The 27,866-nt window shown below is 57.9% G+C and overlaps 3 protein-coding genes across 8 annotated transcripts in view; 2 read left to right on the forward strand and 1 right to left on the reverse strand.

Moving 5' to 3' along the window:
• Positions 1-4,264, forward strand: part of COQ9 (coenzyme Q9) — a 13,985-nt gene extending 9,721 nt beyond the window's left edge. The window contains exons 6-9 of one of the 4 annotated variants that reach the window (XR_011498954.1): positions 1,092-1,196; positions 2,445-2,600; positions 3,164-3,252; positions 3,569-4,264. Coding sequence is in view for 2 of the 4 variants with exons in the window: in XM_014827302.3 (XP_014682788.1) it covers positions 1,092-1,196; positions 2,445-2,600; positions 3,199-3,252; positions 3,569-3,604 (351 nt within the window). In the remaining 2 variants the exon portion in view is untranslated. The remainder of the gene's footprint in view (positions 1-1,091; positions 1,197-2,444; positions 2,601-3,163; positions 3,253-3,568) is intronic. The other 3 variants (XM_014827302.3, XR_011498955.1, XM_070500270.1) reach the window with 3 other exon arrangements.
• A 1,665-nt stretch (positions 4,265-5,929) lies between these two features.
• POLR2C (RNA polymerase II subunit C) lies at positions 5,930-13,553 on the forward strand. The gene is made up of 9 exons (XM_044761660.2): positions 5,930-6,084; positions 6,238-6,287; positions 8,358-8,426; positions 8,571-8,623; positions 10,990-11,118; positions 11,587-11,638; positions 11,814-11,982; positions 12,131-12,205; positions 12,788-13,553. The coding sequence occupies exons 1-9, from the start codon at positions 5,999-6,001 to the stop codon at positions 12,930-12,932; spliced, it is 828 nt and encodes a 275-aa protein (XP_044617595.1). The 5' UTR covers positions 5,930-5,998; the 3' UTR covers positions 12,933-13,553.
• A 210-nt stretch (positions 13,554-13,763) lies between these two features.
• Positions 13,764-27,603, reverse strand: DOK4 (docking protein 4). 3 transcript variants are annotated; one of them, XM_070500268.1, is made up of 9 exons: positions 27,241-27,603; positions 20,952-21,201; positions 17,425-17,532; positions 17,155-17,269; positions 16,736-16,855; positions 16,459-16,648; positions 15,632-15,770; positions 15,327-15,450; positions 13,764-15,214 (listed from the first exon to the last, which is right to left on the reverse strand). In XM_070500268.1, the coding sequence occupies exons 2-9, from the start codon at positions 21,015-21,017 to the stop codon at positions 15,096-15,098; spliced, it is 981 nt and encodes a 326-aa protein (XP_070356369.1). In that variant the 5' UTR covers positions 21,018-21,201; positions 27,241-27,603; the 3' UTR covers positions 13,764-15,095. The 3 variants fall into 3 exon arrangements, with proteins under 3 accessions (XP_070356369.1, XP_070356370.1, XP_014682809.1); XM_070500269.1 differs by having other exon boundaries at positions 20,952-21,198; positions 27,241-27,311; XM_014827323.3 differs by lacking the exon at positions 27,241-27,603 and adding an exon at positions 26,519-26,662.
• Between the last annotated feature and the right edge of the window lie 263 nt (positions 27,604-27,866).

Below are 27,866 nucleotides of genomic sequence, written 5' to 3' on the forward strand. Positions count from 1 at the left end.
CACATTGTCAGTGTGATGCTCGAGAATTGGGGTATTCATTCCAAGGGCTTTTTTCCCCCTTTTCTGAAGCTTCCTTTCTCCTGTTTCAAAGCATGTCACAGTGTGGCCCGTTCTCTCAGTTAAGAAAGTACAGTCAAAGTGCATCAGAGAAGAGAGGAGTGGGACCATCTGGTGTCCCCGCCCAGCTCGGCGATGGCTGAGCAGGCGATTTCAGTGAGTCAGTCGACAGACATTGGAACACCTGCCGTGCGCCTCACCCCAGGCGGGGTGTGAAGGGAGTACAGCCGAGAGTTGAGTCCCGTCCCCTGCCTGTGCTTGCCGTACTTGGTTTCAGGCCTCCGGCCTGACTCGGCCCTGCTCACAGTTAACGCAGTGGCAGTGCGTGTATTGGGCCTCGGCTGCCTCGTTCAGCATGCTTCCTTCTGGGCTGCTTGCTAAGAGAACCTTCCCAGCCAATCTGGGACCTCTGGCTGGGTCCCACAGGCCACAGCCACTGGGTGTTAGAGATGGTGGAGTGGCAAGACTCGTACTGTCTGGGGTGGATGGTGTCTGCTAATGGAGGCGTCTCTGGGTTGTGCCATCGCTTGTATTACTTGAAGGATTTTTGGTTTCAGGTAACAGAAATCAACTCGAGTTAAGCAAAAAATCAGGGAGGAATTTACTGTGAGGCTGCAGGGGGGCATCAAGGGTAGGAATGCTCCTGGGCCCTGGGAGTGCCTAGAATTTGGACTTAGAGACCATCCCCAGACTCCCCTCCTACGTCTGCTGCTTCCTCCATGTTACAGAATGCAGTGCCCTCCCCCGCCCTTGCTCTCCGTGCTCAGAGACCAGGCAGACCCTCCAGCTGTCTGCATCCCAAATCCACATGCGAAGGATTGAGAATCTGATTGGGGCAGCTGGGGAGCTCTGCCCCTGGCTCCGTCAGCTGCATTAGGGCTCTTAGCTGCCAGGAGCTCACATCAGCGAGTGGAGGTGGGGTGTCAGAGCTGGGCAGGCCCCTTACCTCCCTCCCTGGAGAGGTGGGGCACCAGCCATCTCTGTGCTGTTGTGACCTGTGCACAGTACCTAGTCCTCTGTCATTCTCTCCTCAGGCCCTCGGCATCCTCATGCTCCCTCACAACATCCTGCCCAGCCTGAACCTGCTCACCAGCATGGTGGACGACATGTGGCATTATGCTGGGGACCAGTCCACTGACGTGAGTGCTTCTGCAGGCCCACGGGATACTGAGAAAGGCTTGGGCTAAACGTTTCTTCACAGAGTTAGTGAAATTTCTTTGATCACAGATCCCTGCAGGGGGCCTGCAGTGTCATTCCCATCTTGGTCAGGAGAGGCTAAGGTACGAGGAGAGCCCCTCGTCGAGCCACGGTGGGGCCTAGGTCCGCTTCCCTTAGGTCAGCACTCTAGCTACAGAACAGCGATCGTTCCTTTTGACCTACAGTGGTGACAGGGTGTCAGAGGGCCTGGTGATGGGGCTGCCGTTTGAGAGTCATTTCCCCTGTCTCCTAAGGGGTAGATTCTGCAGCAGAGTTTCTCAATGTGTGTCTTCCATGAGACTGATTTAAAAAAAAAAGAATGCTGCCGAGACACCCATTGCCTTAAAAAGAAACTCCCTCGCCCGGCCCATCTCGGCCTAATTTTCTGAGATCAATAAGCCTTTAAACAGGCGCTGCGAAAGAATCGGACTTGTTAATGCTGTTGTATTTCTGTTAGGAAATTGTTTTAAAAAGCATACCTTCATAAAAGACATTAATATGTGCTGGTACTTTGTGGGATCCAGGATGGGAGGCAACGAGGTCCTCCCACCACCATTCTAACAAAGTGCTGTAATAAACTTTGCTTTGTGGGAACATACCACCAGCAGAGATGGCAGGAAAACGAAATCAGAAAGCAAAGAAATTAAGGGAATAAAACACGAGGCAGCTGAGCTAGTGCTCTGGCCTGGTTGCCGGGACAGTCAGAAGTTGCTGAGGGCCTTGAACGTGACTCTGGCCATGTGTTCTGATCTGTCCATGATCCCATCTCAGCCCTCGCTTTCCTGATGAGCACACCAAGGTTCGGTCGTACCCGGCTCACCACAGAGCCCCCTCGAAACTCGATGTCCTAAGACTGGCTTTTCACCAGCGGGTCCAAAACGGACTGGATGTAGCAGAATCGCCCGGGGTGCTTATTGAACATCCAAATTCCTGGCACTCACTTCAAACCCACTAACTCTAAACTCTACGAGGTTGGGCCCAGGAGATTGCATTTTAGTCTCCCGGGTAATTCTGATGCCCAGCCAAGTTGGGAACAGTAGGGTTGTCCAGAGGGCCATAGGTATCTGTGAGGGAAAGAAGAAATCCGGAGGGAGCCCCTGAGTGCCCGTGGTTCGGGCAGGAGCTGCCCCAGACTTCCCCCAGCCCATAGCAGTCGTGGTGACCCACTCCCTGGGTGGGCTGCCTTGCAGTTGAGCTGGTATGCCCGCCGAGCTGTGCTGGCTGGCGTCTACAACTCGACGGAGCTGGTGATGATGCAGGACACCTCCCCAGATTTCGAGGACACATGGCGCTTCCTGGAAAACCGGATCAACGACGCAATGAACATGGGCCACACTGCCAAGCAGGTAGTTGGGGCTCGCCGTTTGGGAAGCCTCACTAGGTGCTCTGCCCTCCTCAGGCCACAGCTGGCCACCTGTCTGATCCCTTGCTCCCCTTGGCCTCAACTGACAGTTCTGAGGGCCTGCCCGGGGAGCCTGACTGGCTCTTCCTCACACCAGCCCTTCCCTGAGAGCCACACTTGGCCCATTTGTGGTTGTGTTGTCCAAGGGTTCTTCCTCCAGTACACGAGGCCCTCTTTTTTTTTTTTTTTTTTTGGTGAGGCAGATTGCCCTGAGCTAACATCTGTTGCCAGTCCTCCTCTTTCTGCTTGAGGAAGATTGTCGCTAAGCCTGTGCCAGTCTTCCTCTATTTTTTGTACGTAGGATGCTGCCACAGCATGGCTTGATGAGTGGTGTGTAGGTCCATGCCCAGGATCCAAACCCACGAACCCCGGGCCACCAAAGCAAAGTGCACAAACTTAACCACTGTGCGACTGGGCCAGCCCCCAGCAAGGCCCTCTTGACTCTTCCTATTGGGGCTCGTAGGCCTCCTGATTTGTCCTACCTGTCTCTCCTTTGCACTTGTGTAGGGGGCCTAAGAGAGCCTGACTCTGACTCCTTCTAGGTAAAGTCCACTGGAGAGGCCCTGGTACAAGGACTCATGGGTGCAGCAGTGACAGTGAGTACCCCCAGCTCATCCCTGCCCTCCCCCTCCCGCCCTGTGAGCCTTACAGGTGTCACTGGCTCCAAAAACCTTAAACTGGAAAGCTAATAGTAAGACTGACCGTGGTTCAGCCCCAGTTTCTTGGTCCCAAATACCCCACCTCTTTATTTTTTATTGGCGTTAAGAAACATCACTGACTCCTGGGACCCTGGTATGTCAGATCTGTGTATCATAGCCGCACCTGCCACCTTGGAAATCCTGATCTTTCCTGTCGGAATCCTAGAGGGAGGGCAAGGCCTCATCACTCTCTCTGGTCCCGTCCCTGTTTCAGCTCAAGAACTTGACAGGTCTAAACCAGCGCCGGTGAGCAGGAAGGGCTGTAAGCTGGAGCCCCCAGAAGAAAACCCGCAGATATATTTAAAGGGCTTTGAAATACGAAGTGCCATCCACAGAAGACGGTGTTAATGAGAAAACACCGAAGGACCTGAATCACCACCACAGCCACCTGGGAACCACAGGGCACTTGAGGATACAGTGGTAGCCCAGGATTGGGGGACTTCTTCAGTCCCTCATACCAGGCCTGCCTCCTGATGCCTTTCTGCATTGCAGCTGTGTGACTGAAAATTGAGGCTCTCGTCCAAGCACTCAAGCCACAGAAACCCAGCACGTCCCTGTCATGGTCTCACAGGCACCTTGATCATGACTTAAGCTTCCTAGAAATGCTCTCTGGGGCTCCCAAGTCAGAGTCAGGATCTAAGCCACCACAAGGTGGCAGCTCACCCCCAGCATGGCACACACGTGCACACAGGTGTCCCTGCAGCCCCTTGCCTCTCTGGTGTCCTGAGATGCTGCACCTGGGAACCCCCCAGAAAGCTGCCTCACCTGAGACAGGTGCCTGCTGGACAGTGGTGCTCAGCCTGGCCTGAGGTGTGGTCCCAGGCCTGGTGTTGCATTACACCAGCATGCATTGCAGGACTGTTAGTGAACTTAGAGTCTAAAACTAATAATAAATATGTTTGAAGCAGTTTCCTATTGTGTAGTTTCCATACCGACCGTGGCAGGTGTCCACGACCCCAGAGGGAGACAACAGTGTTGTGGAAAAGGCTTGAGGCCAGCAGCCAGGAGACCCGGGTTCTCGTTCTGGTGCTGCCTAATACTGGTGTGAAATTTTGTCAACTCTGCATCTCTGGGCCAGGCTTCCCATAAGCAGTGTGGGCGACAGGAGCCTTCCTCCTCACCATTAGCTCCCTTGGCTGTTGTCTGTCACTAACCAGTTGGGTGGTACACTCTCTAGCTTTAGTGATCTCCTCCGCCTCCACACGGGGCTCCCTCGGCAAGTCTGGCTAACTGTTGTTTTAGTCTGCTCCGGCTGCTATGACACAACACCAGAGGCTGGACAGTTTAAAAAAACACGTTTATTTCTCATGGTTCTGGAAGCTGGGAAAGCCAAGATGAGGGTAGCAGCCAGTTCAGTTCCTGGTGAGGACTTGCTTTGTGACTTGCCACCTTCCTGTCTTCTCACGTGGCAGAGAGAGAGAGAGCTCTGGAGCCTCGTGTTCTTATAGGGGCCCTAATCCCGTCCTGCCAGTCCTACCCTCATGAACTTGCAAAGACCCGTCTCCAAATACCATCAAGGTGGGCGTTAGGCTTCAACCTGTTGGAGGGACGCAATGCAGTCTAGCGTGTCTTCTGCTTTCCTGTCTCTTGCCTGAGGTGACTGAGCGTTGGTGGGGGAAGTCTGAGCTAATAGGTGTTTCCAGGCTCTTGTGGGCTTTCCGCTGGCCCTTTCTGCGCCTCTCTAATTCTGTTTCTCGACACTCGGTCAAGTTTCCTGCAGTGGTCATTCCAAATTTCATTCCACTCTCTCCTTTATCGTCTTAGCATCCCTCTCACACTCACAGGCAACCTTTATTCTTAATTTACTGAGATAGCACAGGCTGGGGAACAGGGGCCCCCCAGTGCCCTTTCTCTCTGTCTCAGGGAGAGGCGGCGCTCTTTGCTAAGGCAAACTCCTTCATCTCCTCTCTGATTACTCTTCTGCCCCCTAAGTGCAGCTCCAGCCAAGTCCTATTTTAGAGCCTCTTTCTATGAGCAGCTGCCACCTTTTTGAGCCTCATTCAAACCTCTCTCAGGCTGATGAGGGGAATGGTAATTACTCACGGAGCATTCACCCTATGAGGTGCACGCTGCAAGGCGCTGGGGATGCAGAGACGAAGGGCCCCACCCGCCCACCACCACTACACAGAATCATGGATGGTACGTTAAAGTAAAGAGCATTGTATTTTCTGGCAGTTTCGGAAGAGTGGGATCTGGACGTGGGGCTGGAAGGATGTGTACCCATCAGTCAACTACACTTTGCCAAAGTATACTTTGTTTCTCCATTAACGTACAAATTTACTTCATTCTTTTCTAAGGCGTCATTGTATTCCTATATTCGTGTATTTAACCAGGTCTCTGTCAGTGGGCAATTCGTTTTATCTTTTGCGTTACAAACAGTGCGGCAGCGAACGCCCCTGTACGCTATCTTGGCTTACAACTGCAATTATTTTTGCAGTAGGAATTCCTAGACGTGTTACTGTTGAGTCAAGAGCGTGCGCATGTTTGGCCGAATCCCGGTCCGCGCCGGTTGAACCTGGCGCCTTAACGCCGATGCGCGGCGGCGGCCTCCGAGCGGCAGGGTGCGCTGCGAGCGCGCTGCGGCGGAAGGGGCGGGGCCGCGCGGACCGACTTCCGGGCGCGGCGCCGGGGGCGGCGGGGCGCGATGCCGTACGCCAACCAGCCCACCGTGCGCATCACGGAGCTCACCGACGAGAATGTCAAGTTCATCATCGAGAACACGGACCTGGCGTAAGGCCGCCGCGGGAGGAGGCCGGGGCTCGAGCGCCGGGCCCGGGGGGGCGGGGGTGGGGCGGGAGTGGGGCGGGCTCTCGTCTGGGGCCCGCGGGCGGGGCGACCTTCGAGGCTGCGGCGCCCTCACGCCGCTCGGTTTGCATCCCTCAGGGTGGCCAACTCCATTCGGAGGGTCTTCATCGCCGAGGTGCCCATAATAGGTAAGCGAGCCCAGCCCTGGTTGCCGAGCCCCCGCGCGCCGGGGGCTCCTGCCCACCGTGGTCCGGGCCGGCGGGGGTCCGGGAAACGGCGGTGCCCTCGGCCCGGAACCCCCTCTGGCCACCTCCCTGGCTCAGGGGCCGCTTCGCCCGCTCTTACACACGCGTGGGTGGGGAGCGTGGGTTCAGGAGTCTGCGGACGCAGATTCGAGTGCCGTGCCCACTCTGTGAAGCTTGGGCGGGTTGTTAGACTGTGAACCATAGTAGTTATCAGGGTGACGTCAGGGACTAAGTGAGGTGATCTCTGTGAGGGCCGTGCGTTCCGTGAGTGTCCAGTGCTGGTAGATGGGTCTTTGGGAGTCACTTCCTTCTACTGCGTTTATGGAGCACATAAGTGCCAGGCCGTGGTGCCCGGCGTGGGAATGCCAGCTGGACAGTACCGGGTTCTTGCCCTCCTGGATGGAGCTGGCAGTGAAGTTACAGGGGAGGGGCGGGTCCACAGACAGCACTAATGCAAGCCGGACTTGCATCAGTGGCAGTGCTGCTGGCGCTTAGAGGAGGGAGGGTCTGTTCCTGCTCTCGTTCCAGCCACCTGGCTCCAGGTGTTTACATATTTACCGATATATTACAGATATTTTCTGAGTGTCGGCTCAGAGAGTTTGGGTTAGAAAAAAGAAATTGAAGCCATAGTTGCTGCATCAGTTATGCAGACTCCTAAGGAAATAAGCAGGCCGAGTGATTGGTAACCAGGAGGACATTGTAGGATTTCCACCATTGCCACCCCCAATCACTTCTTCAGCGCGGAGCTTGGAGTGCTGGTCCTCCCTCTGCCTAATCACTCCATGTCTCTGGGCCTCAGTTTCGTGAGTGGACTGAGGGAGTTGTACTTTGTGATGCAGGCCTGACATTCTGAGTCTAAATGCCACCTTTCCCACAAACTCAGTTCTGCAAATAATCTTGAGCGTCCGCTACATTCCAGCCCACAGCTAGGACACTCAAGACATTGAAGACCCTGCCCCTAGCAATTTTCGAAGCTTGAGGTAGAGACAAGACCTACACGAATACCACGCAAGGCAAAATATGACAGGTGGCTGCAGAGGAGTCTGGACAGGCTTTAGCGAGGGAGGAGCTCACAGGAAGACAGTGATAGTGCCTGTGTCATGGAGGCCCACAAGCGTGGTTTATGGGAGCCCCAGAGGGTTGTGACCTGCACCCGAGGCTGGATGTGGGGGGCCAGGGCGGAAAGAGGCAGGGGCGGAAAAGCCCGGCTCATGGTCCTTGTCTGGCTTGGGTGGGTGGGGGAAGCAGGAGGAAGCATGGGACAAAGCAGGCTATCTGGGCCTCGTCTGACTTCTGTTCCTGGTGTCCGGGCCCCTCATTTGGCAGTGCGGCCCCCATGCTGTTTGATTTCGGAATGTAATTGTTGACGTGCAGATGTTTGTTGATGAATGAATGAGAAAACTTGTGTAAGTCAAGTGTGTTTGTGCCAGTACAGTCCTTGCCCCGCTGCTAGCTCGTTGCTGCTAGGGACCGGGTTTTATACTTAGCGTGCCTTGCTGGTTATAGGAGTTCTGTAAACAGTTAACTGAGTGATGATAAAGTGTTAAGTTGGGTATTCTGGTCATTATATCATAAAACGAGATATGGACCCTAAGTCTGTGTTACTTCTGTAAGGTTTTCCCAACTTTTAAGTGCCCAAATAGTTTGTGTTCTTGAATTTGGTGTTGGCTTGAATAGCAGATTTAAATGCTTCTCCTGGAAATACTCAACTCAAAGAAACACGTGCCCTCTCCCGTGTATTCTCGAAGTCGGTGCTTTTCTGTACGGTAGAAGGAGCTCCCTGTGTTAAGTCCGCCTGAGCAGGGAAGTGGAGTGCGGCATGTGGTTCCTGTTAAAATGCAGATTCCTGGGCCCGCCCTCAAGCTGGGGAATCAGAGACTGGCAGCCGGGCCCGGGCCTCTGCAGGGTGGTGAACATCAGGTGATTCCTAACCCTGGAGAGCACTGTGCTAAGTCGTTAGGGGAACTTGGTGGCTGACTGCCTGTCCGCTTCTCTGCCTCCATCATTTTTTAGCCATTGACTGGGTTCAGATTGATGCCAATTCCTCAGTCCTTCACGACGAGTTCATCGCACACAGGCTCGGTGAGTGCCAGGTTTGGGGAAGTTAGAGGGAGGTGGCTGTGCCTGGTGTCAGAAGAGGAAGCCTCTCCCTCCCAAGGGGACTGTGGATTCTCCTTTTGGCTTGTCCCCTTGGCCTTCTTTAAAGTGCTTTTCTGTGTCTTCCAGGATTAATCCCCCTCACTAGTGACGACATCGTGGACAAGCTGCAATACTCCCGGGTATGCTGCGTGATCGGGGTCAAGGGTGGGGGAGGCAGGGGACTTCAGTTCTCAGAGGGACATCTTTCTTCCAGCTTTAAGAAGGATAATGTGGAGATGTTGTTTAGAGCCCAGGGCAGGCGGTGGTCCTTGGTGCTGATGGGGCCTCAGATTGATGAGGCTCCAGTAACGGGCCTAAGAGGCTAAAGGGAGTCAACAGAAGCTTGTGGGGCAGGACAAGGAGCAGAGGGAGTGAGAACTGTCCCACAGAGGGACCTGAGGGCCTGGAGTCCTGGTGTCTGCCAGATTCGTGCATCACCCCCTAGATTCTGCTGGTTAAACGTGGCTCCCTTCCCCTGGGCCGTGTTTGCTCCCTGATGATGGTTAACAGGCCTTGGACTAGGGAGGGAGTGTGACATAACTAGGCTGCTGCATCCTTTGACCAGGACTATGTCGGGTGACAGCTTAAGACTGTTCCCTCCTGATGGCTTTGTGTGATCCTGAATCCACCTAGTTTCTGATATTCCAAGGGCGTGTCATTTTTTTGGTGGCGAATTTGGTAAATATACATGTATTTTTTAAAAGAAATATTCAAGCACACAGCAAAGTGTGGAGCTAATATAGCAAATACTCATGCTCCCACAAACCGCCTGTCTCGTTTTAACGTTTTGACATAGCTGCTTCACATCTCCAGACTTTGTTTTTAAGAAATAAAACAACATGGTGGGGGCGGCCCTGTGGCCAAGTGGTTAAGTTCGCGCACTCCACTTTGGCGGCCTAGGGTTTCGCCGGTTCGGATCCTGGGTGCGGACATGGCACCGCTCATCGGGCCGTGCTGAGGCGGGGTCCCACATGCCACAACTGGAAGGACCCACAATTAAAAAAATACACAACTATGTACTGGGGGGCTTTGGGAGAAAAAGGAAAAATAAAATCTTTAAAAAAAAACCATACATATTGGTAGGAACAGTTATACAACCAGTTGAAGAGCAGTTTGGCAGTATCTTACTTACATAAAGATATGCATGCCCTGTGACCTGCCAGTTCTTTCCATTTCGTTGTTTTCTAGTATTACATTTACTGAACAAAGAGGGTATGGTGTTTTGTTTTGCTTTTTCTGAAAATCTACAGAAAAGTTTAAAAGGGTAAATACTCATTTGCTTTAAACCTGTGGTTACCAATTCTTAATATTTTGCTACATTTTCTTTATTTTATATATATATTTTGTTATTTTTGCTGAACCATTGAAAGAAAGTTACTTCTCCCTTAACAACTTCAGTATGCGTGTCCTAAAAATAAGGATATTTTCCTACATAATCACACTGTTATCATGCCTAAGAAAATTAGCATTAATAGGTACTATCTGTATACAGTCCACACTGAGATTTTCTTGGTTGTCCCCAAAATGTCCTTAATTGTTTTTCGTTTGTGGGTCCGTGATCCAGTAAAGATTCACGCATTGCATTTGGTTGTTACACCTCTTTAGTGTCTTTTAACCTCGAACAGACTCCTCTCCTTTCATTATGCTTTTTTTTTTGAGATTGGGTGCCTTTCCATATTTCTGTCTTCTGTTACGTTTTGATTCTTCGTTTCGTTACTAAGAGACTCGGTCTCGAGGGTCTGGGTGGCCTTCCCGCGTCGCCTGTGTGTGGCGGCGTCTATCTCTCCCTTCTCGTCTTGAAAACATCAGAAGTCCGGCGGCTTTTGCTCGCTGGGGTGAGGAGAGCGGTTTGCCTGATTGCCTTCTGGTCACTGTCCTCTTGCCTGAGCTGAATTGTAGCAGATAGTCCCTCCCAAGGGGATGGGCTGTTCCCGGACTCACTCGTTCGCAGAGTGGCACACTGTTGGTAGTTAACTGAAGCTGAGTGACGGTTACACAGGGGCTGTCTGTTGCACTCTTCTCTGCTTTTGTGAATGTATGCCGTTTTCCTTTTTTAGAAAAGGTCAGTAGTCTAGAACTTGAAAGCTGCTTTTTTCCCTGCTCCCTGAGCGTTTTATTTTAAACGATGATTCCATTCCCGAGCTAGTCCACTTAGTTCATGGGAGGCTGACGGTGGAGTATGAAAGAGTCCCCTCCCCACCTTGGTTCTCTGAGGAAGGGCCCTCCGCGGCCAGGGGCGAGAGGTTCGCAGTGCAGCTCCTGTGGTGGCCTGGCAGCCGGGGTGGGGCTGGGGACGTGGTGCCAGCATGTATGGGTCGTCTCTAAACTGGGGAGCGCCCGCACTTGAGCGGCCTGAGAACACAGCACCAGGTTGACGCGGCCCACAGGGCCTGCAGACTGTGATCACCCCTCTCCCAGATGGGAGACTGAAGGGACTGGCCTCGGGAGCGCGCGGCGCGGGCTTTGCCGGTCTCCGTAGCCTCACCCTGCCTCTCTGCTGCCTCAGGACTGCACGTGTGAGGAGTTCTGCCCCGAGTGCTCGGTGGAGTTCACTCTCGATGTGCGCTGCAACGAAGACCAGACACGCCACGTCACATCTCGGGACCTCATCTCCAACAGCCCCCGGGTCATTCCGGTCAGTGTCTAAGAGCGTCCTCCTTCCCCGGGACCCTTGCTCTTCTCCTTCTGGCCCCAAGTGGGCCAGACTGGGCTGACCTCTTCTGAGACACTGACTTGCCTGCGTTACCTCTGCCATGGCCTGAACCTGGCGCCTAGAGGCGCTGGGAGTTCTGGACTCTGCCGGGGGAGGGAGGGGGGGGACGGGGCCGGAGCTTGTTGCTGTCGTGTCCCCTCTGTGCCCCAAGGACCCTTTTAGAGGCCATGGTACTGTTTTACTGAGAAGGCTGTCACAAAGCCGTGAAGGAGGGCTTGGAGTCCAGGCACCAGCACAGACTGGGTCCCGGTACGCACTTCTCCCGCCTCCTCCCAGGCTCCCTTTCCCTGGTTTGGCAGATTGCAACCTGGAGGTGCTGGAAGGGGGTTGCAGGAAGAGGTGACTGGGGACATGAGCAGCTAATAATGCCTCTGTTTGGGCTCCCTACAGGTGACATCCCGGAACCGAGATAATGACCCTAACGACTATGTGGAGCAGGACGGTAAGGGCTCAAGTGAGGGCAGGTGTCCACTTGACCTGTCACTTTGCAGGCCAGCGGAGGGGTGGAAAGCAGACGCAGCCTCTCGTGCTGCCTGGTCTTCTAGCGGCACTCCAGCTCAAAATTTGGAGGGCCGAACCTCTCTCGGCCCTTGACTGGCTCATGTCTCTCCCTACAGACATCCTCATCGTCAAGCTGAGGAAGGGCCAGGAGCTGAGACTTCGAGCCTATGCCAAAAAGGGCTTTGGCAAAGAGCATGCCAAGTGGAACCCTACTGCAGGGGTGGCCTTTGAATACGATCCTGACAACGCCCTGAGGCACACAGTGTACCCCAAGCCAGAGGAGTGGTACGTCCCCGTTGGGAGCGAAGGCAGGCATTTAGGGTGGCTGGCGTGGAAAGGGTTCCTGGTGGCTGAGATGGGGCAGGCTGACTGTGGACAGAGGTGCCCTTAAAGCGGCAGTGGCCAACCCGTGCTGACCTGTGTTTGACCCCAGGCCAAAGAGCGAGTACTCGGAGCTGGATGAGGATGAGTCACAGGCTCCCTACGACCCCAACGGCAAGCCGGAGAGGTAAGCCACTGGCCCGGCGCTGAAGGTAAAGCATGTGAAAACACACAGGTAGGTGTAGGCTCTGAGCTGGGGAGACCCAGTTCCCGAGAGCTGAGGAGGGGCTGATAACTGCTGAGCGCGTGGTGTGCTCATCCGGGCAGATTGTCATCCCTTGGGGTCACTGTGAGAAAGAGGGGCCCAGCCCTACAGTCTTCCAAGCCGTTCTATTCTGATGTTCAGCCCCCAGAGGAGGGGATCAGCCTCGGGCCAAAACCCGACCAAAGTCTTCTGGTGACAAACGTGTAGATGCCGGAGCCTGTGACGCTGCTCACCTGATCTTGCACTGTCTCCTCAGTGTGGAATACGTCCATACAGAGGGGTTCTGAGGCTTTACAGTATCTTTTCAAGGTAGCTGCAGCCCCCTTGAGGTCCTGCAGATGTGCGGGGACCCGTTTGTACAAGGCTGGAAGTCAGCCTTGGGGCGAGCGCGAGCTCGAGCTCCTGGTAGGAAAGGGGTCAAGGCCCAGAGGAGGCGAGGCCGTGGCTGAGGCTCGGGCTCAGCAGGCTGCCTCACGAGGGCCTCTGCGGCCTCTCGCCTCTCAGGTTTTACTACAACGTGGAGTCCTGTGGCTCTCTGCGCCCCGAAACCATTGTCCTCTCCGCCCTCTCTGGATTGAAGAAGAAGCTGAGTGACTTGCAGACCCAGTTAAGCCACGAGATCCAGAGCGATGTCCTCACTATCAACTAGCCGCACTTGCCTGCCTCAGCAGGAAGGGTCAGAGCAGCGGCTGGATTTCAGGTCTCTCCTGGGACGTCAGCACTGGGGAGGGCAGCTGTGCTCGAGCTTCTTGACAAGCCACCAGCTAGGAGGGTAGCAGCAGGGAGCGAAGTCCAGCCCAGCCTTGCTCGGTCACAGGTAGACAACCAGGGGTGCCACTGAGATTTGAGGCAGGACAGTGTTTTCTGGCCGTTGGGCTTCCCTGGCCCTGCCTGCTAACTGCCAGCAGCAGTCCCCAGAGCGTCCCTTCCCCGTCTCCTCGTGCACCTGGAGGCGGCCACACCGCTTCCCTGTTGAGAACCACTGGGCCACTGTCGTCCTCCTCTGGTCATTTCAGCTCTTTTCTCCTAACCCTTTCTGTCCAAAGTTGGAATTTCCACACTTGTACCTGTGGTCTCTGATGTTAGGGTTGAGCGCCAAAGCGCTCATCCAGGCTCCTACAGACCCTTCTAGCCCTGCCCAGGGCCAGCCCACGGCACTTCGTTCAAACTCCCATGTCCCTAATTAGAGAAGCCTTTGAGAATAGCGTGAGACGACCCTGGCTGTCCGCCTCCCCCGCCCCCCCCAATAAACCTTGTATTTCACTCTCTACCCGTTGGTTGTCAACTTCACTGCCAGTAGCCCGATTACTTCGTTTGTGGGGGGAACAGCAAGGCCTTTCGTGAAGGTGTAGCGGTGACCCCTGAGCCCTGTAGGTAGGAACATACCCAAAGTAGTTAATTAGGCAGCCCGGCAGGAGATATCTGGAGAAAACCAGAGATCCAGTGCAGAAAAGAAAGGATATTTATCGATCAACAGTAGTCTTTTTAAAAGTTTTTATTTTTGGCAATAAAGAGCACAACATAATCTCCTTCATGCGTCATCGTGCCCCTAGCTGCACCAGTCAGCTGTGCCTCCCTCTTCACAGGCGAGGCCGCCGGCCCCCCTCAGGCTGGCTTATCCTCTGGGTGGACGTCCCTGGGTCAGGTTCAGAGCTCAGCTGGCTGGGGCCGCCTCCCTGGCTCCAGGGCTCCGTCGGAAGGGGCCTCTTGCTTTATCATTCTCAACTTGCCACAACTTGAATAGTGGTTATTTACAACAAGGTCTGTTCCCACAAATCAGAACCCTAACGTATTAAAAAAAAACAAAAAACCACACACACGCAACCGAAGGTTTGACGTGAATAGAAAGATAGCCCTTCTGCGCTAGAAAATCAATTGCTTTAATTGCATCTCAGCAGGGAGCCTCAGCACCATGTGGGGAGGAGGAAACAGGAAGGGCTCGGTTTCTGAGTGCTTTAGGCTGGCCAGACACAGGGCAGAGGGGCCCCCTCTGCTAGGGCACGCCCACCCCTGGTCAGTGAGGGGGCAGCAGGGGTGCTCCCCACATCAGTCCTCCTGCTGTGGCCTTCCCCCCGAGCTTGGCCCTGGGGCAGGAGAGCTCAGGACTGGCCCCGCCACCCTCCACCTGGCTGAGGTTACCAGCACCCCACCCCACCCCCGGGTATCTTCTCAGCCCACTAAGCAGGAAGGAGCCTGGGCAGAAACTACATTTTAAGACCAGATTTTCACCTGAGGTGTCAACAAGCTATCACCTCTGCTTCAAACCCCAGTGGCACAGTGTAAGTTCGGATCCTTCCTGTGCTGCTGTAGGCCCAGAGGAGATGAGAAGCCACCTGCTGTCTCAGCCCCTGGGCTGCGTGGGAAAAGCCAGCAGTCAGCGGCGGTCTCCCTCCTCTGGCCCTGGCAGCTCAAGCAGGTCTTGGCAGCAGGAGGGCTGTACCAGGGAGGACAGGGAAACGGCTGCCCTCCGTCCAGAAACAGCCTTGACTGGCCTGCTCACGGGATTAGAAAATGTGTATGCGGTGGCGGGGAGGGACGGGGAAATCTCATTAATATAGAGTATGTCATAAGCCATATATATTAAAATCATGAACAGTATACAGTCCCATGGTAGCTCCAGCCCCTCACACATGCTCAGGTGGCGTGGCCAGCCCTTTGCCTTGGTCCAGCCTCCCCCTTGGGGGCAAGGAAGGGACAGCTTGCTCCCTTTCTCCAGGCTCTTGGCTAACAGCCCCTTGAGGCTGCCCACTGCGCTGCAGTCAGCCCCACAACTGACAGCCCCAGCAGTCACCCGTGCACGCCAGCCCTGCGGTCACTGGGATGGGGTCTTGGCCTCGCTGCTGTCCCCTTGGCTGGCCTTTGGCTTTAGCAGGATGAATCTGTTGAGGAGGTCCGTTTCTGAGCTGGCCTGGGCTGCCCCATACCCCTCACCTGTGGACACAAAGGCAGGCTCAGGACTCAGGTCCGGGTCAAAAGACCCTACCCAGAAGGCCGTGTCCGCCCCAGAGCCTCGTGGGCAGTGCCGGGCCCTGCAGGGACTCACCCGCATAGCTGGAGGCCTCGACGATGTTCTGGGAGCCCGTGATGTGGTGCCAGTAGGCGCTGCGGGGCAGCATGGTCGTGGGGGTGCAGGGATATGAGTAGTGTTCTGTGCCCTTGTTCAGCAGCTGTGGGGCAGAGAGGGGTCCCCCCCATTAGCCCTGGGGGCAGTGGTTTACCTGCTGAGCCCGCCCCCAGACCCAGACCCTGTGTACACACTAAGTGCAGACACCTGACGTCCTGCGGGCACTTGGCTGGCCCACCCACCAGCCTCCCCTGTACCCTGGACTGAGCCGCCCGCCGCCTCACCCTCACGTTCTTCTCCATTTCTAGCAGGACCCGCTTGTGCTGCTCAGCGATGGCCAGGGTGGCACTGTGGACCCGCTGGTAAATCTGCTCCCCTTCCTGTGTCTGGAAGGTGTAGAGCCCTTCCCCAGCGTCACACATCCTGGGGACACAAGCAGCACAGAGGGCAAGGTGGCGGGGACCCCACCATGCACATGCCCCTGCTTGGTGGGGCTCTCCTGCACCCCCGCCCTCTGGGAACAGGCAGGCCTGTCATCTGGTGTCTGACCACTCAGCTCAAAGGTGCAAGCATCTCCAGTGTGCCAGGTGGTGGTCTAAATGCTTTATGAGAATTAACCCATTCTCTTGTCTCCACCGCCCGCTCTGGTCTGTGCGCTATTACAGGCTCCTCATTATGCCAAGTTCTCTCAAACCCCTTTACAGATGAGAAGACTGAGGCATACAGAAGGTAAGTGGCTTAAGCAAAGTTACACAGGATTATACAGAGTTGAAGTCTAGGCACGCCGGCTCCAGAGTTTACGCGCTGGGATACCCAGGCCTCACCAGAATTCTAGGTTAGGCACTTTTATTATTCTCTATGTGACAGAGCAGGACACTGAGACTCAGGTCCACAATCAGAGAGCTAGTAAATGCCGGTGCCAGCATGTGATTTGAGCCCAAGCACCCTGACCCTTGGGCTGCCTGCTGTCATCTGTAAAATGGGAATAGCACGTTCCCCCTCGGACTGCTATGCTGATCAGTAACTTAAGTTCCCAGCACAGTGCCTGACAGAGTGAATGGCAGCCAGCATCATGACCATGGTGCGATGGGGGGTGAAGAGAGGGTCCTACCGGCCAGCCTCGAAGGTGAAGCGAGTGGCGTCGCGCCCGTAGCGGCGCAGTGAGCAGAGGGGCCACGAGACGAGCTTCACGCGGGGGTTGTGTGTGTCCCAGAGGTAGATGTTCTCGTGGGTGATCTGCAGCTTGCACTCGCCGTATACGTCCAGGTTGGGGCAGGGCAACAGGAAGACGTTGAAACGATCTGGAGTGGGAAAGGACGAGCCAGCCTGGAGCTTCCTGGGGGAGCCCCTTCCCTCTCCCCCACCCCAGTGCCAGCACCAGGCCTCACCTGTCTGCTCACATTGCACCCCTGGGGCCAGGAGGTCTGGCTCTCCTAGACTGATGTCGTTGAGCCGCGGCCCCAGACACTCCACAGACAGTGTCTTGTACCACTCCTCTGCCTCCAGCTCTGGAGAAAAGGGTCCCTCGTCATGCTGCCGGCTCAGGCTCCCCCAGCAGCCCACCCCCCTGCCTCAGCCTGAGTCATCCCACCAGGCAAGGTAGGGAGGGCAAGACCAGTGGATTCTGCTGACCTGGCCCACCTCATCCTCGGCGTCTGCTCCCTCAAAGGCACCCCTACCCCCATCTCCACCTCCAGGCGTCATACCCAGCCAGGGCTAGCCCTGCTCTCCCTCCTCCCGGCCGGACCCCTTGACCTCGACGGCCCTGGGGGAGGCTGGGTGGAGGCCTACAGCCCCAGCTCCTCACCTGAGTCGCAGGTGAAGGTGCGTGCCGAGTCGTCAGTGAATATGATGGCCACTGCCTGCCTCTTTGTCTCCTTGGGTAGCCGCGTGACACACTTGACGTTGCTGATCTCGGTCACCTGGGACAGCATCCACAAGGGACTCAGCCAGGCTGGAATGCCTCCCTCTGCATCCCCCACGGCTCTGCCACCCCCAGGAGGGGGCTCTCAGACCTCAGGACTCTTAAATCATCATTGCTTACAGGTTGGGGGAGCTAGGGCCCAGGCCCCCTAACCTTGGGGCAGCCTCGGAGGCACACTGACTTCTCATCTGGATACTTCTCCAGCCGCTGGGGCCCCTTACTGGAGGATTTCCGGAACACCAGCCAGCACCTCCGGTAGATCTGTGGGGCAAGATGGCAGGGGCATCAGGCCTTCCCTGGACCACCCCCACCCAATATGGCCCTGCAGTTACCCCTGCCTACCGCAGGGGGGCACTGCCACAGGCTGTCCCTGGAGCTGTGGCCCAGGAGAAAACCTGGGGACAGCTGACACCAGCTTGACAGCCCCCCGAAGGAGAGGCCCCCTCTCCAAACCAAAAGGCAATCATTTCTTGGCTGGCTCTGAAGGGCTGCTTCACAAAGGGTACTCTCCAGAGTCACCGCTGACTGCGAGCTCAGCCCTGAGTGTAACAGAAGGAGCCAGCACTATTGAGTGCTTCTTATTTGTACTTTTGGTTATTAGCACTCTACACAGTTAATCTCAGGGCCACTTGAGGTTGGCTCTAACATGTCCACTTTATAGACAGGAAAACTGAGGCACCAGAAAGTTCAGTAACAGCTAATACATGGCGGAGCTGGTATTTAAAGCAGGCTGTTGCGCTCCCGAGCCGACAGTGTCCCAGGGACAGGGATGAGACCCTGCCTGCTCCCAGCTGAGCATCACCCCGTCCTCGTTCTCAGAGCGGGCTTGGTGTGGGCAGCACCCCTCGTCTCAGGAGCTTCCACCCACCCTCTTCACTCCCTCACCAACCAGAGTGTAGGGCTTACTTCCCTTTCCAGCTGCAAAACGACAGGCTCTCAGTAGTAAAGGGGCAGACCCAAGATCCTGGGGTTCCCCAGAGCACAGTGCCTTCCCTGGCAAGGTTCCCTCCTTGCCCCAGCCACCACCAATGACCCTGTGTCTGAAACCGCCTAAATTCTCTATGGCGTCATACACTCTTCCCAAGGGGCAAGGAGCGAGGAAGGAAGGAACTGACCATCCTCTAGGGCTGAAGGAGCAAACTGGCTTGTGAGCCCCTCAAGGGGTGGCCCCAGCCACCTGCTCCGGCTGCTGACTCTTCCTTCCACGGCTCTTTGGCTCTCTTCCAGCCCGAAGTCTGTGGCTGGGATGTACCTGCTCTCTCAGCGGGCAGTCCAGAAGCCTGGCAGAGCCCAGGCCCCAGGAGTCTCCCGTGCTCCTCTCATTGGCAAACAGCAGGGAGCCCAAGCAGTGGCCCAGAGTAGAGCAGAGGCGGCGAGGGGCCTGCTGGGCCACAGCCCCGCCCCTGCCCCCGCCCTGCTCTGCCACATGGGCACCAGGTCCTGGGCAGGCAGGGTCCCAGCAGTCCCCATCCCAAGAAGCTACTCGGAACCAGGCTATTTCTGGCTCCTGTCTGGGACTCCAGGAGGCATGTCTGCCCCCGCACCCAGGACCCTGGCTCAGCCCCCACGGGGCCTACCCACCCGAACCACAGCAGGCCTCAGCTCTCAGATGGGGAGCTCCCTTAGGACAGAGGCTGTGTTTTATCCTCAGAGTCCTCACATCCTGGCAGCCTCATTAACAGAGCTCTGCTGAACAACTGAATGAGCGTATGAGGGTACTGTGAATGAGTGGGTGGGTGGATGAATGAATGAATGAATGCTGCCAACCCAGCTATGCCCTGGCAGCTTGGGCTCCATGCAGCCTGCAGCATGGGGGGCAGAAGGCCTGGGGGCCGAGCACTCTGGTTGCCTGGTTACAGGACACACACACACACACACACACAGCCCCAGGGAGCCTCTGCGCTCAAGAGCCCTCCTTCCCCACTTCTCACAGGTCTTTGATCAGCGCTTCAGAAACACTCTGCCACAGCTCTGCTCCGAGGAAGGCCCTGCCAGGTAGGAGGGTCGGCTCCATCTCTTTCAGCCCCTCCCCCTCACCTCCTCGAGCTGAGACAAGGATGGCTGCTCTGGGACAAGAACGGCTGTGTGACCGCAGCCCTTCGCATCAGGTCTGCAAGGGGATGCTGAATTCCCTGAGTAGGGGGACCGCTGGAGAGGACCTGGTCACACCCCAGCTCCCACCCCCTCCCCTGGCTGTGCCCACGCTGGGTTCCCAGGTCTTCTCCTGGAACAGGTCTGATACTGAGCCCCAGTGGCCGCCCCAAGTGGCTTGCCTTCCTTGTATGTTCTGCCCTGGACAGGACCTCAGCCAGCTGGCCCCTGGGGACCTGCTAGGTCCAGCCCATAAGAATGAGGAGTCAGACTAGAAGCCAGGCGCCTACCCTCTTGCCTCCCCACCTCAGCCTCTCTCCTTGTTCTGTGCTCCAAGTGGGCCATCCATCCCTCTCTGGGGGCAGGAGCAGAGTGGCTGATGGCTGCCAGCCCGGTCTCCTAAGCTGGGGGCCCAGGCTGTGATACAAATTCAAATCCAGATAAGACTCCAAACATGCCCACCAGCTGAGCTGCTGCCCCTGCCTGGACAGAGCCCCCCAGGGCCTCCGGGCCACAGGAGGGGAGAAGCAAGAAGCACCCTCTCCGGAGGCAGGCCAGTAGTGCTCAGTCTCGGCCCAGGCAGGGAAGCTGGCTATCAGAGCCCTGGCCTTCCCCTTCCTCAAGCCAGGAAGCCTGATCCCACCCCCACCCCATCGAGGTAATGGGGGAGGGGAGAGAGGGACCAGAGACCCCAGGGTAAAACACAAGACTTGGGCCGCTCAGTCCCCAGGGCTTTCCTTCCTACTGGGGAGACCCCTCACTGGAGGTGGGGGAGGGTCTGCAGGGGACTAGAGGCAGCTCCTGGACAACCTCACCAAGATCATTAAGTTGGTCCTGGGGCCCTGCTCAGGCCTTCTGGGGAGGTCTTTGCCAGTAGCGGGTGGGAGACGGTGCCCACTCAGCAGAGGTGTGTCTGAGGCCTCATCTCCATAGACCCTCCAAGCCCCCAACTTGGGGCCAAACACCGAGCCACCAAGTGAGCACAGAGATGCTGCCAACAACTTGGAGGAAAGCAGCCTGTCCCAGAGCCACGGGCCATCCTGCCCCAGGTTCTCATTCATAAGCCGCTTCTGCACCCCTCCCACCACCGCCCTGCCCCCACAACCAACTGCCCTCCTTTACAAACACTTCTTTAACAGTAAAAGCAACAACCACAGGTAGATCAATAAATCCCCCCCACAGAAAGCAATGGGAAGCAGGGGAGATGGGGCCCTCAAAAGAAAAGAGGCCACGAGAGGGGAGGGAGGCGCGGGCAAGTGAGAAGTCGGGTCTCAGCCCAGACACAGCCCAGTGTTTCCAGCTGCTCCTGCCGCTGCCCTGGCGACAACTTCAACAATAGCAGGGGAGCCTCCTGCCCCTCGCTACCACCGCTAGCCTGGCTGAGATGCCAAGCAGCCCTGCTGGGGCGGGGGCTGCAGCAGGGAGGGCCACCCCAGGCACATGCCAGGCGGCCCGCTGGCCAGAAGCCTCGAGACCACAAATGCACCATGCCGGCCACAGGCGGGTGGCTGCACACCCCGACATGCTGGGCTCCAGACCAGGTCCTGGGGTGCCCGTCCCTCGGCCGGGCCCCTTGGAGGGTGGCTCACCCCGAGCTTCCTGCTCTTCATCTTCACATAGCCTTGCTTGACGATGTCGTTGAAATTGGTCGCCATGGTTTCCCCACCACCTTTGGGGCTCCCGGGCCTGGCTGGGGCGAGGGGAAGGATGCCCAGGTGGCCTCGGTTTCCAGCTCGTCCGATCACCTGTTCGAGACACTCCGTCGGGGCTGCCTCACCGGGCGGCTCCTCACCTCGCCCGCTTCAGCATTGTTCTAGCAGCTCCTTCGCCCGGTGCCTGCTGGAAATAAAATGACAGGGAGATTAGGCAGTGACATCTTTCTCTTCCCCTGGCTGTCTCGCTCTTTTTTCCTTCCTCTTCCCACACTCCTCCCTCCTTCCCTCCCTCCCTCTGCCCGCCCTTCTTCCTTCCCTTCCCTCCCCACCCCAGGACGACAGAACCATTCAGGAAAACCGAGGTGGAGGCAGCAGTGAGGAAAATGGTCCAGCCCAGTCCCCTCCCTCATGGCTGGGGCTGGCAGTTAACCCCTTCCTGGAGGACTGGCTCTGGCTCCCGCTGTGGAGGTGGGGGCAGAGGGAGGGAGGGCCCAGGACCTGCTGTCCAGCCCTGTCTCCTGTTACAACTTTGGGGCAACTTCCCCAGAGCAAGGCCCCCTCCGGTGCACAAGGACCCCCACGGGAGAGCCTTCCCAGAGATGGGAGGGCCCCAGGAGATGGCAAAGTCTGGAGTCTGAGTGAACCCCACGCTCCCCAAGGTTAAGGACCCTGTCAGTCTCAGCAGACCCCCAAATCCCTCTGCCCCACCCCATCCCACACCTCCAGCCCCAGGCTGAGGCTGAGAATCGTCACCTCAGGCCCTGCTCCCAGCCCCCGAAACTCTCGGGCAGCTCCTCTGTGCTGCTTCCTGGGTGGGAGGGCAGAGTCCAGCTGGGCGGGCCCCCAGATAAGGCTCAGGAATGTGCTGGGCCGGTGGAGGTGGCCACTGTGGAAACAGACAGCCCCAACCCTGGTGCTGGGCCCTGGGTCTGGCCAGGCCATGCAGTGCCCCCCTGTCCTAGCGTGGGCAGGAATTAATTACAGGGAAAACTAGCAATCACTGGGGCCTGGGGCAGAGGACACAGCTGGACGACAATGAGGGGCACCAATGGGAAGTCAGTATGGAGCAGGAAAAGGGGTGCCAGCAGGGGCCACTCAGAATCAGGCAGATCAAGAAATAACGAAGACTCCGACTCGGCAAGGTGGTCTCCATGATGACCCAGTCCAACCCATTTTACAGATGGGGAAAAGCAAGTTACCCAGAGATGATAAACAGCCTGGCTAAGGTCACACAGCAAGCCCTGGGCACAGCCAGGGACAAATGGGAAGTTCTGGAGCGGGTGACAGAGGCAGGCCCAGGGGTGGAATGTCCTGCGGCCATCTCTGGCTGCTTGCCACCACCCAAGCCCTCTCTGCCATCCAGGCTCAGGGGCAGGGCTGTGCCAGCAACATGGCCCCCCATGTCTCCAGGATCACTGGGTGGGAATGGAGCAGCATTTCTGGGGTCAGCTGGGCATCTGTGCTGCCAGGATGGGGCCCTGGGGCAGGCATGCTACTGGATCTGCCAGCAGCTTGGCATTAATTAATCTCCTGGAGGCCTGTCTGTTGAGTCTCTAACAAGGAACAGATGGGACTGCCCCAGTGGGCACACACGACACAGGGAGGGGCAGAGAGGGTAATGCTCGCCTATCCCACTTGCACCCTGACAGCCTCTTCAGCACGCCCTCCACTGCCTCCCTGCCCACTCACTCCCTCTGTCCCAGCGCCCTGGGGTCTAAGACCCTGCCACACCCAACTGGTCCCTTTCTTCCTGTAAGGTCTGGGCTGGGGTCCCCTCCCTGGCACTGACCCCCAACAGCCCTGCCACACCTGGGCTCTGGCAGTCAGAGATGGGTAAATTTTCCCAGCTCTGTTTCTACCACCTGCCCCTGGGACTGCCTTGTCCCCATTGCAAGGACTAGCCCCATAAAATTCCCCTCCAGGATGACAGCAGGCTGGCCACTGGCTGTGCATCCACAGCACACAAGGCCCCTTTCAGAACACACCTATGAAAGCACGCGGGGCCCCTGGCTTCATCCACGGCAGCCCAGATGTGGCACAGCCAGAAACGTGAATCTAGCTGGCCAAGTGGTCCTGGGCAAGCCACCTAACTTCTCAGTGCCTCAGTTTCCCCATCAGTAAAAAAAAAAACCCGAGAACAAATCCACCTACTTTAAGTGAGGAAATGAATCCATGAGGCAGCTGCCTGCCCACTGGGACCCAGAACTTCTGCCTCAAAGCTCCAAGGGCTGTTTTCATTTCAGAGCTGCTGCCTAGCCAAGGGCTGTGAAACCACCATAACCCAGCCCTCCACAGGCTCAATGCAGGCCTGCCCCTTCCTGGCTCCACCAGTTACCTTCCCAGCAGCACCTAAGAGTGACCGTGGCTGCCAAGCTCTCAGGAGCCCCCTGCCACGTCTGTCCTTAGGCCCACACCCCACCCATCCCCCAGGCCCTAGAATCAGCCCCGCAGAAACAAACCAGGGGAAAGAGCAACCTTCCAGGGGAGGCCTGGGTGGCAAAGGGCCTGGCGGCTTACTCTGGCCCCGAGTCACAGGGAGTGCTGGCCATACTCAGTCCCTAATGAAGTTTGCAAGAGCAAGACCCAGCCTGGGGCCCAAAATGGTACAGCAAAGGGGAATTGGGAGGGAGAGAGGGAGGGGGAAGGGCCCATAGGTGGACCCACAAATTTGATGAACAATGGGATCAAGGTGAGTGGGGGAACACAGAGCCAACCCATCCCCCAGAGGGGCTGCACCGTGTTAAGCAAGAGAGGCGGCCCCCAGGCTGAGCCTGCGCAGGCCCAGTGGGGCATGGAGGCGTGGAGGGCAGCTGAGCTCAGCAGGCCAGTAAGTGGGCCTGCCGTCCCTGGAGCCACTTTCCCATCGCTCCTGAGTCACCACCAGCCCTGCCTCTCTTGGGCCTGCAGAGGGAAGAATGCCCCCTAACTGGAGAGGACCTGAGTTCTCGGGCCCGGGGGCTCAGCTCTGAGCACCCAGAGAAGCTAAGCAGGGTGCCCAGCAGCCCCCTCAACACTGCAGGGGGGAGCAAGGGCCCCCCCGTTCCTCTTCCCAGACTGGCATCAACACTGCTGCTCAACCAAACAGTACCTGCTCTGGGCCAGGCCACCACTGGCCTCTTCAGAGAGAGCTGCCTCTGAACCGCCCCTCCCCAGGAAGGGCAGGTGTCCCGCCGGGAGGGGGCAGGGAGACTCCCTGGTGCCCAGCAGAGGCGCGGGGCAGGGCCCACCTGCCCCAGGGGCAGCCACTCTGAGCACTTCCTCCCTGCACCTGGATTCTGCCTGGAGCCTTTGGCTCCAGAACAAACGCCACTCGCTGCAGTTGGCAACCAATGAGTGAGCAGGAGCGCCTGCCCGCCTGGCTGGGCCTCCCCCTCCAGGACAGATCGGATCTTATCAGGGCTCCAGGGACAGCGCTACCTGGACACTGTCTCACTGTCGGTCTCACTGTCGTCTCGCTGTCTCCGCTCCACAGCAAAGATCCTATCGGCAGGATTCTCCCCAGCACCAGGGACATTTCCCATCACCTGTGGTCTTGCTCTCTCTGCCCCAGTGTGATTGCTATCAGGGGCCGGGAGGGGCCCCCACCCCGCACCGCCTCCGCCCAGGCAAATCCCACAAGGAACCACCGCCCGAAACACTGCAGCTCTCACCCAGGGCGGGTGGCAAACACAGATCAAATACCCACTGGGCAGAGAGGAACGGTGGGAGGAGGGGACGAAACTGCCACGGTATCTCCTGGGCCCTTAATTCAGGGAAGCGGAGCTATGGCTCCACACCGCTGCCACTCCGCTCTCTCCGGTCTCCCCCCAACCTCGTCTCCCCCCTGCTCAGTATGCTCCACCACGCTGGCCTTCCTTCTGTTCCTCAACACGCCTACTGCTTCCCACAGGGGACCACTTGCTGTTCCCCACCTACAACACTGTTCCATCAGGTGGGCTCACGGTTCACTGTACCGCTTCATTCAGGTCTCAGCTCAAAGGTCACCTCCTCAGAGGGGCCTTCCCTGACCACTCTGGCCAGTCAGCCCCTCTCACAACATCCAGTTTCACTGTCTTGATCGCACGCATCACTATAGGATTTTCTCGTTCCTTCATCTGTTCATTTGCTACTCGCTGCTCTTTCTCCTGGAACCTCCTAGAATGTCAGCTCCCTGATGCGAGGCCTTGTCTGTCTAGTTAACAGCTCCATCCAGCACCTAGAACAGTGCCGAGCGTGGAGTATATGCTCGATGCTTGGGGACTGAACGCATAATTCTTTCCAGGATTTGTCTTCCTCATCCTTTCTCTCACCATCACCAATATCCACCTAGCGGGACCCAGCTCAACCTCCAGGGCAGTGTGAGCAGGGGTTGGCTCCCACCACCAGGGCCCCAGGGCTGTCCCCGTGCTGACCATCATGGCCAGCAAACTGTTGTTCCTGGAGAACCAGCCAGGGCCCAGACCCAAGGTTTGGTTCAAAACAGCCTCGAGGGAGAGAGCACTGCTGACATTGTGTCCAGGCCTGACCGGGTGGCCCCACCTTGGCCAGGGTTGTTGGGCGAGGTCATGCCCATCCCTGCTGCCCTGCCTGGGAGGAAAGGACTGGAAGTAGCCCAGGCACAGAAGGGCAAGCAACTGGGCGGGAGGGGGCGCAGCTCCTGGGACCCATCCCAGGTGGGGGACAGGAATGGCCTGCATTGGAGCCACAGCCCTCTGAAAGGGGCAAGGAAAGAATCGGTGCTGAACAAGCCCAGCCTGTAACTGCTACGGTGAATCCAGCCAGGCCCCCTCACTGCCCTTGACTTCCAGGCCCTACACCCCAAACCCTCCATCCGGGTGTCCTGGCAACTGCCCTGCACCCCAGCTTGGGGCAGGCAGGCTGCACTGAGGCCCTGCTCTGCCCACACCACCCCAGGTGCCCAGCCTCCGCTCATGCCCCTCTGCAAGGACAGGAAGCATTCCATGGGAGCCGGGCCTCAGGGGCCCTGGGGGAGAAGGTGGACAGGGCCCCACGCCAGGGGAGAAAGGTCCAAGGAAAGAAGGCAGCCGGCTGCGAGTTTAAGTTGTAGGGTATTATCCATTTGCAGGTGGGGGGGGGGAGGCAGTGGGGGCAACTGGAGTAGACGTTTTCTCTGCTGGAATTTGGCGGAGCTGAGAGCGCACGAGGGCATGGGGACAGGAAAGTGGGGAGGAGGACGGGGGCCGCGACGGGCCGGGCGATGCCCCTCAGGATGGCAAGCCCAGGGGCAGGGCGCACAGGGGCCTCGGCTTCTCCCACCGGTGTGCGTGGGGTCCGGGGAGGTCGGCCGGGACCCCGACTCCCCTGGAGAGGAAAGCTGGGGATAGGTGGAGCTCAGCGGTTAGTTTTAGGGGCCTGGGCTGGCTCGAGGGGGCGGGTCCCTGAGGTCCCCTAAGAGCAGGAAGGTCCCCTGGGCTTGGAGAGCTCTTAGGGGGGAGTCACCGAGGGTCTCTCGCGGCCCGGGCGCGGCCTAGGGCCCCCACCCGCCCGCGCCCGCTGGTTACCTGGGCGCCGCGGCCCGGGCCGGGGGCGCCTGCTCGGCGGGCAGCGGGCCAGGCTCATGCCCACGTCGCGGCGGGCGGCGGGCGGCGGGCGGCGGCGCCGGGCTCCGGGCGGGGACGGCGAGGGAGGCGCGGCGCCCGGCTCCGCTCCGGCTCCGGCTCCGGCTCGGCCCCGCCGGGGGCCCGCCCCCGCCCCGCCCCCCCCGGCGGCCCGCCCCGCCCCTGCCGTATTCCTCCGAGCCGCGGGGCACACGCATGGCCGACCCCAGCTCGCCCTGGGTACCCCGGGCAGCCCCATCGCCCCTCCCTGGGCCCCCAATCCCAATCTCACGTCACCTCTCAGCCCCTGGAAGCTCAACCCCTCATCAGCCCCAATATCGATCCCCCAACTTCTTCAGGAGTCACCCCCCCACATGGCTCCCCTATCCCCTACATGGCTCCCAGGGCCCTCCACAGCCCAGCCTCCCCCAGGGCTCCCTAATGACCTCGTCAGCGCCCCCCTCCCCACCCCCACACACCCCCGTAGCCACATCAGCGCCTCCACCCCAGACGTCAGCTCCTCCAGAGGACTGCTGCCTCTTCCGCCCCTGGCCTCCTCTCCACCCTCAACACACCCGGTACCCCATCCTGCGTCTCCGGGGGACTTTGCCCTTAAGTCCAAAGCCCATCCCCCTGGGTGCGTCCGTCCACCCTCTCCCCCCGCCTCAGACACATCCCGCACTCACCTCGCTGCCCTTCAGGCCCGTGCAGGTGCCCGTCACCGCCCTGCTGGAGTCACAGACCACAGGCCTCGTCAGCTGTGCCAGGCAGGGGTGGGGCACTGCGAGGCCCTCCTCTGGGGAGGGAGGGTCTCAGGCCTCTGAGTCTCAGGTCTGCACCCTTTACACCAGTGCTTCTCAAAGGGTGGTCCCTAGGCCAGAAGGATCAGCATCATTTGGAAACTTGTTAGAAATGCAAGTTCCCTGCCCCTCCCCCACCAAATCCCCATCTCTGGGAGCAGGGCGGAGAAATCTGTGTTTTAACAAGCCCCTGGGAGATTCTGATGCACAACCACCGCTGCCTTAGACCAAACAGACAAAACAAAAGGCGGCACCTGAACAACGGAAATCCTGAGAAACGAGAATGCCTGCAAGTCCAACCCCTGTCCGCTTCCTCGGAGGGACAGGCCTGAGGCAGCGAGCATCCAAGGCCACAGGACTCACCCCTGGAGTCCAAGACACTGGGCCTCAGCCTGGCCCAGGCCTGCCCAGGGAGCTTCTTAGGGGGCTGCTTCCATTCCCCCTGAAAATGTCCCTGGATGGTCACCGTGCTGCCCGTGACCACCAAGGGAGCCCCAGGGCCTCCCAGCAGC

This window comes from Equus asinus, chromosome 28, assembly GCF_041296235.1.
Source record: "Equus asinus isolate D_3611 breed Donkey chromosome 28, EquAss-T2T_v2, whole genome shotgun sequence".
Classification (NCBI taxonomy): domain Eukaryota; kingdom Metazoa; phylum Chordata; class Mammalia; order Perissodactyla; family Equidae; genus Equus; species Equus asinus.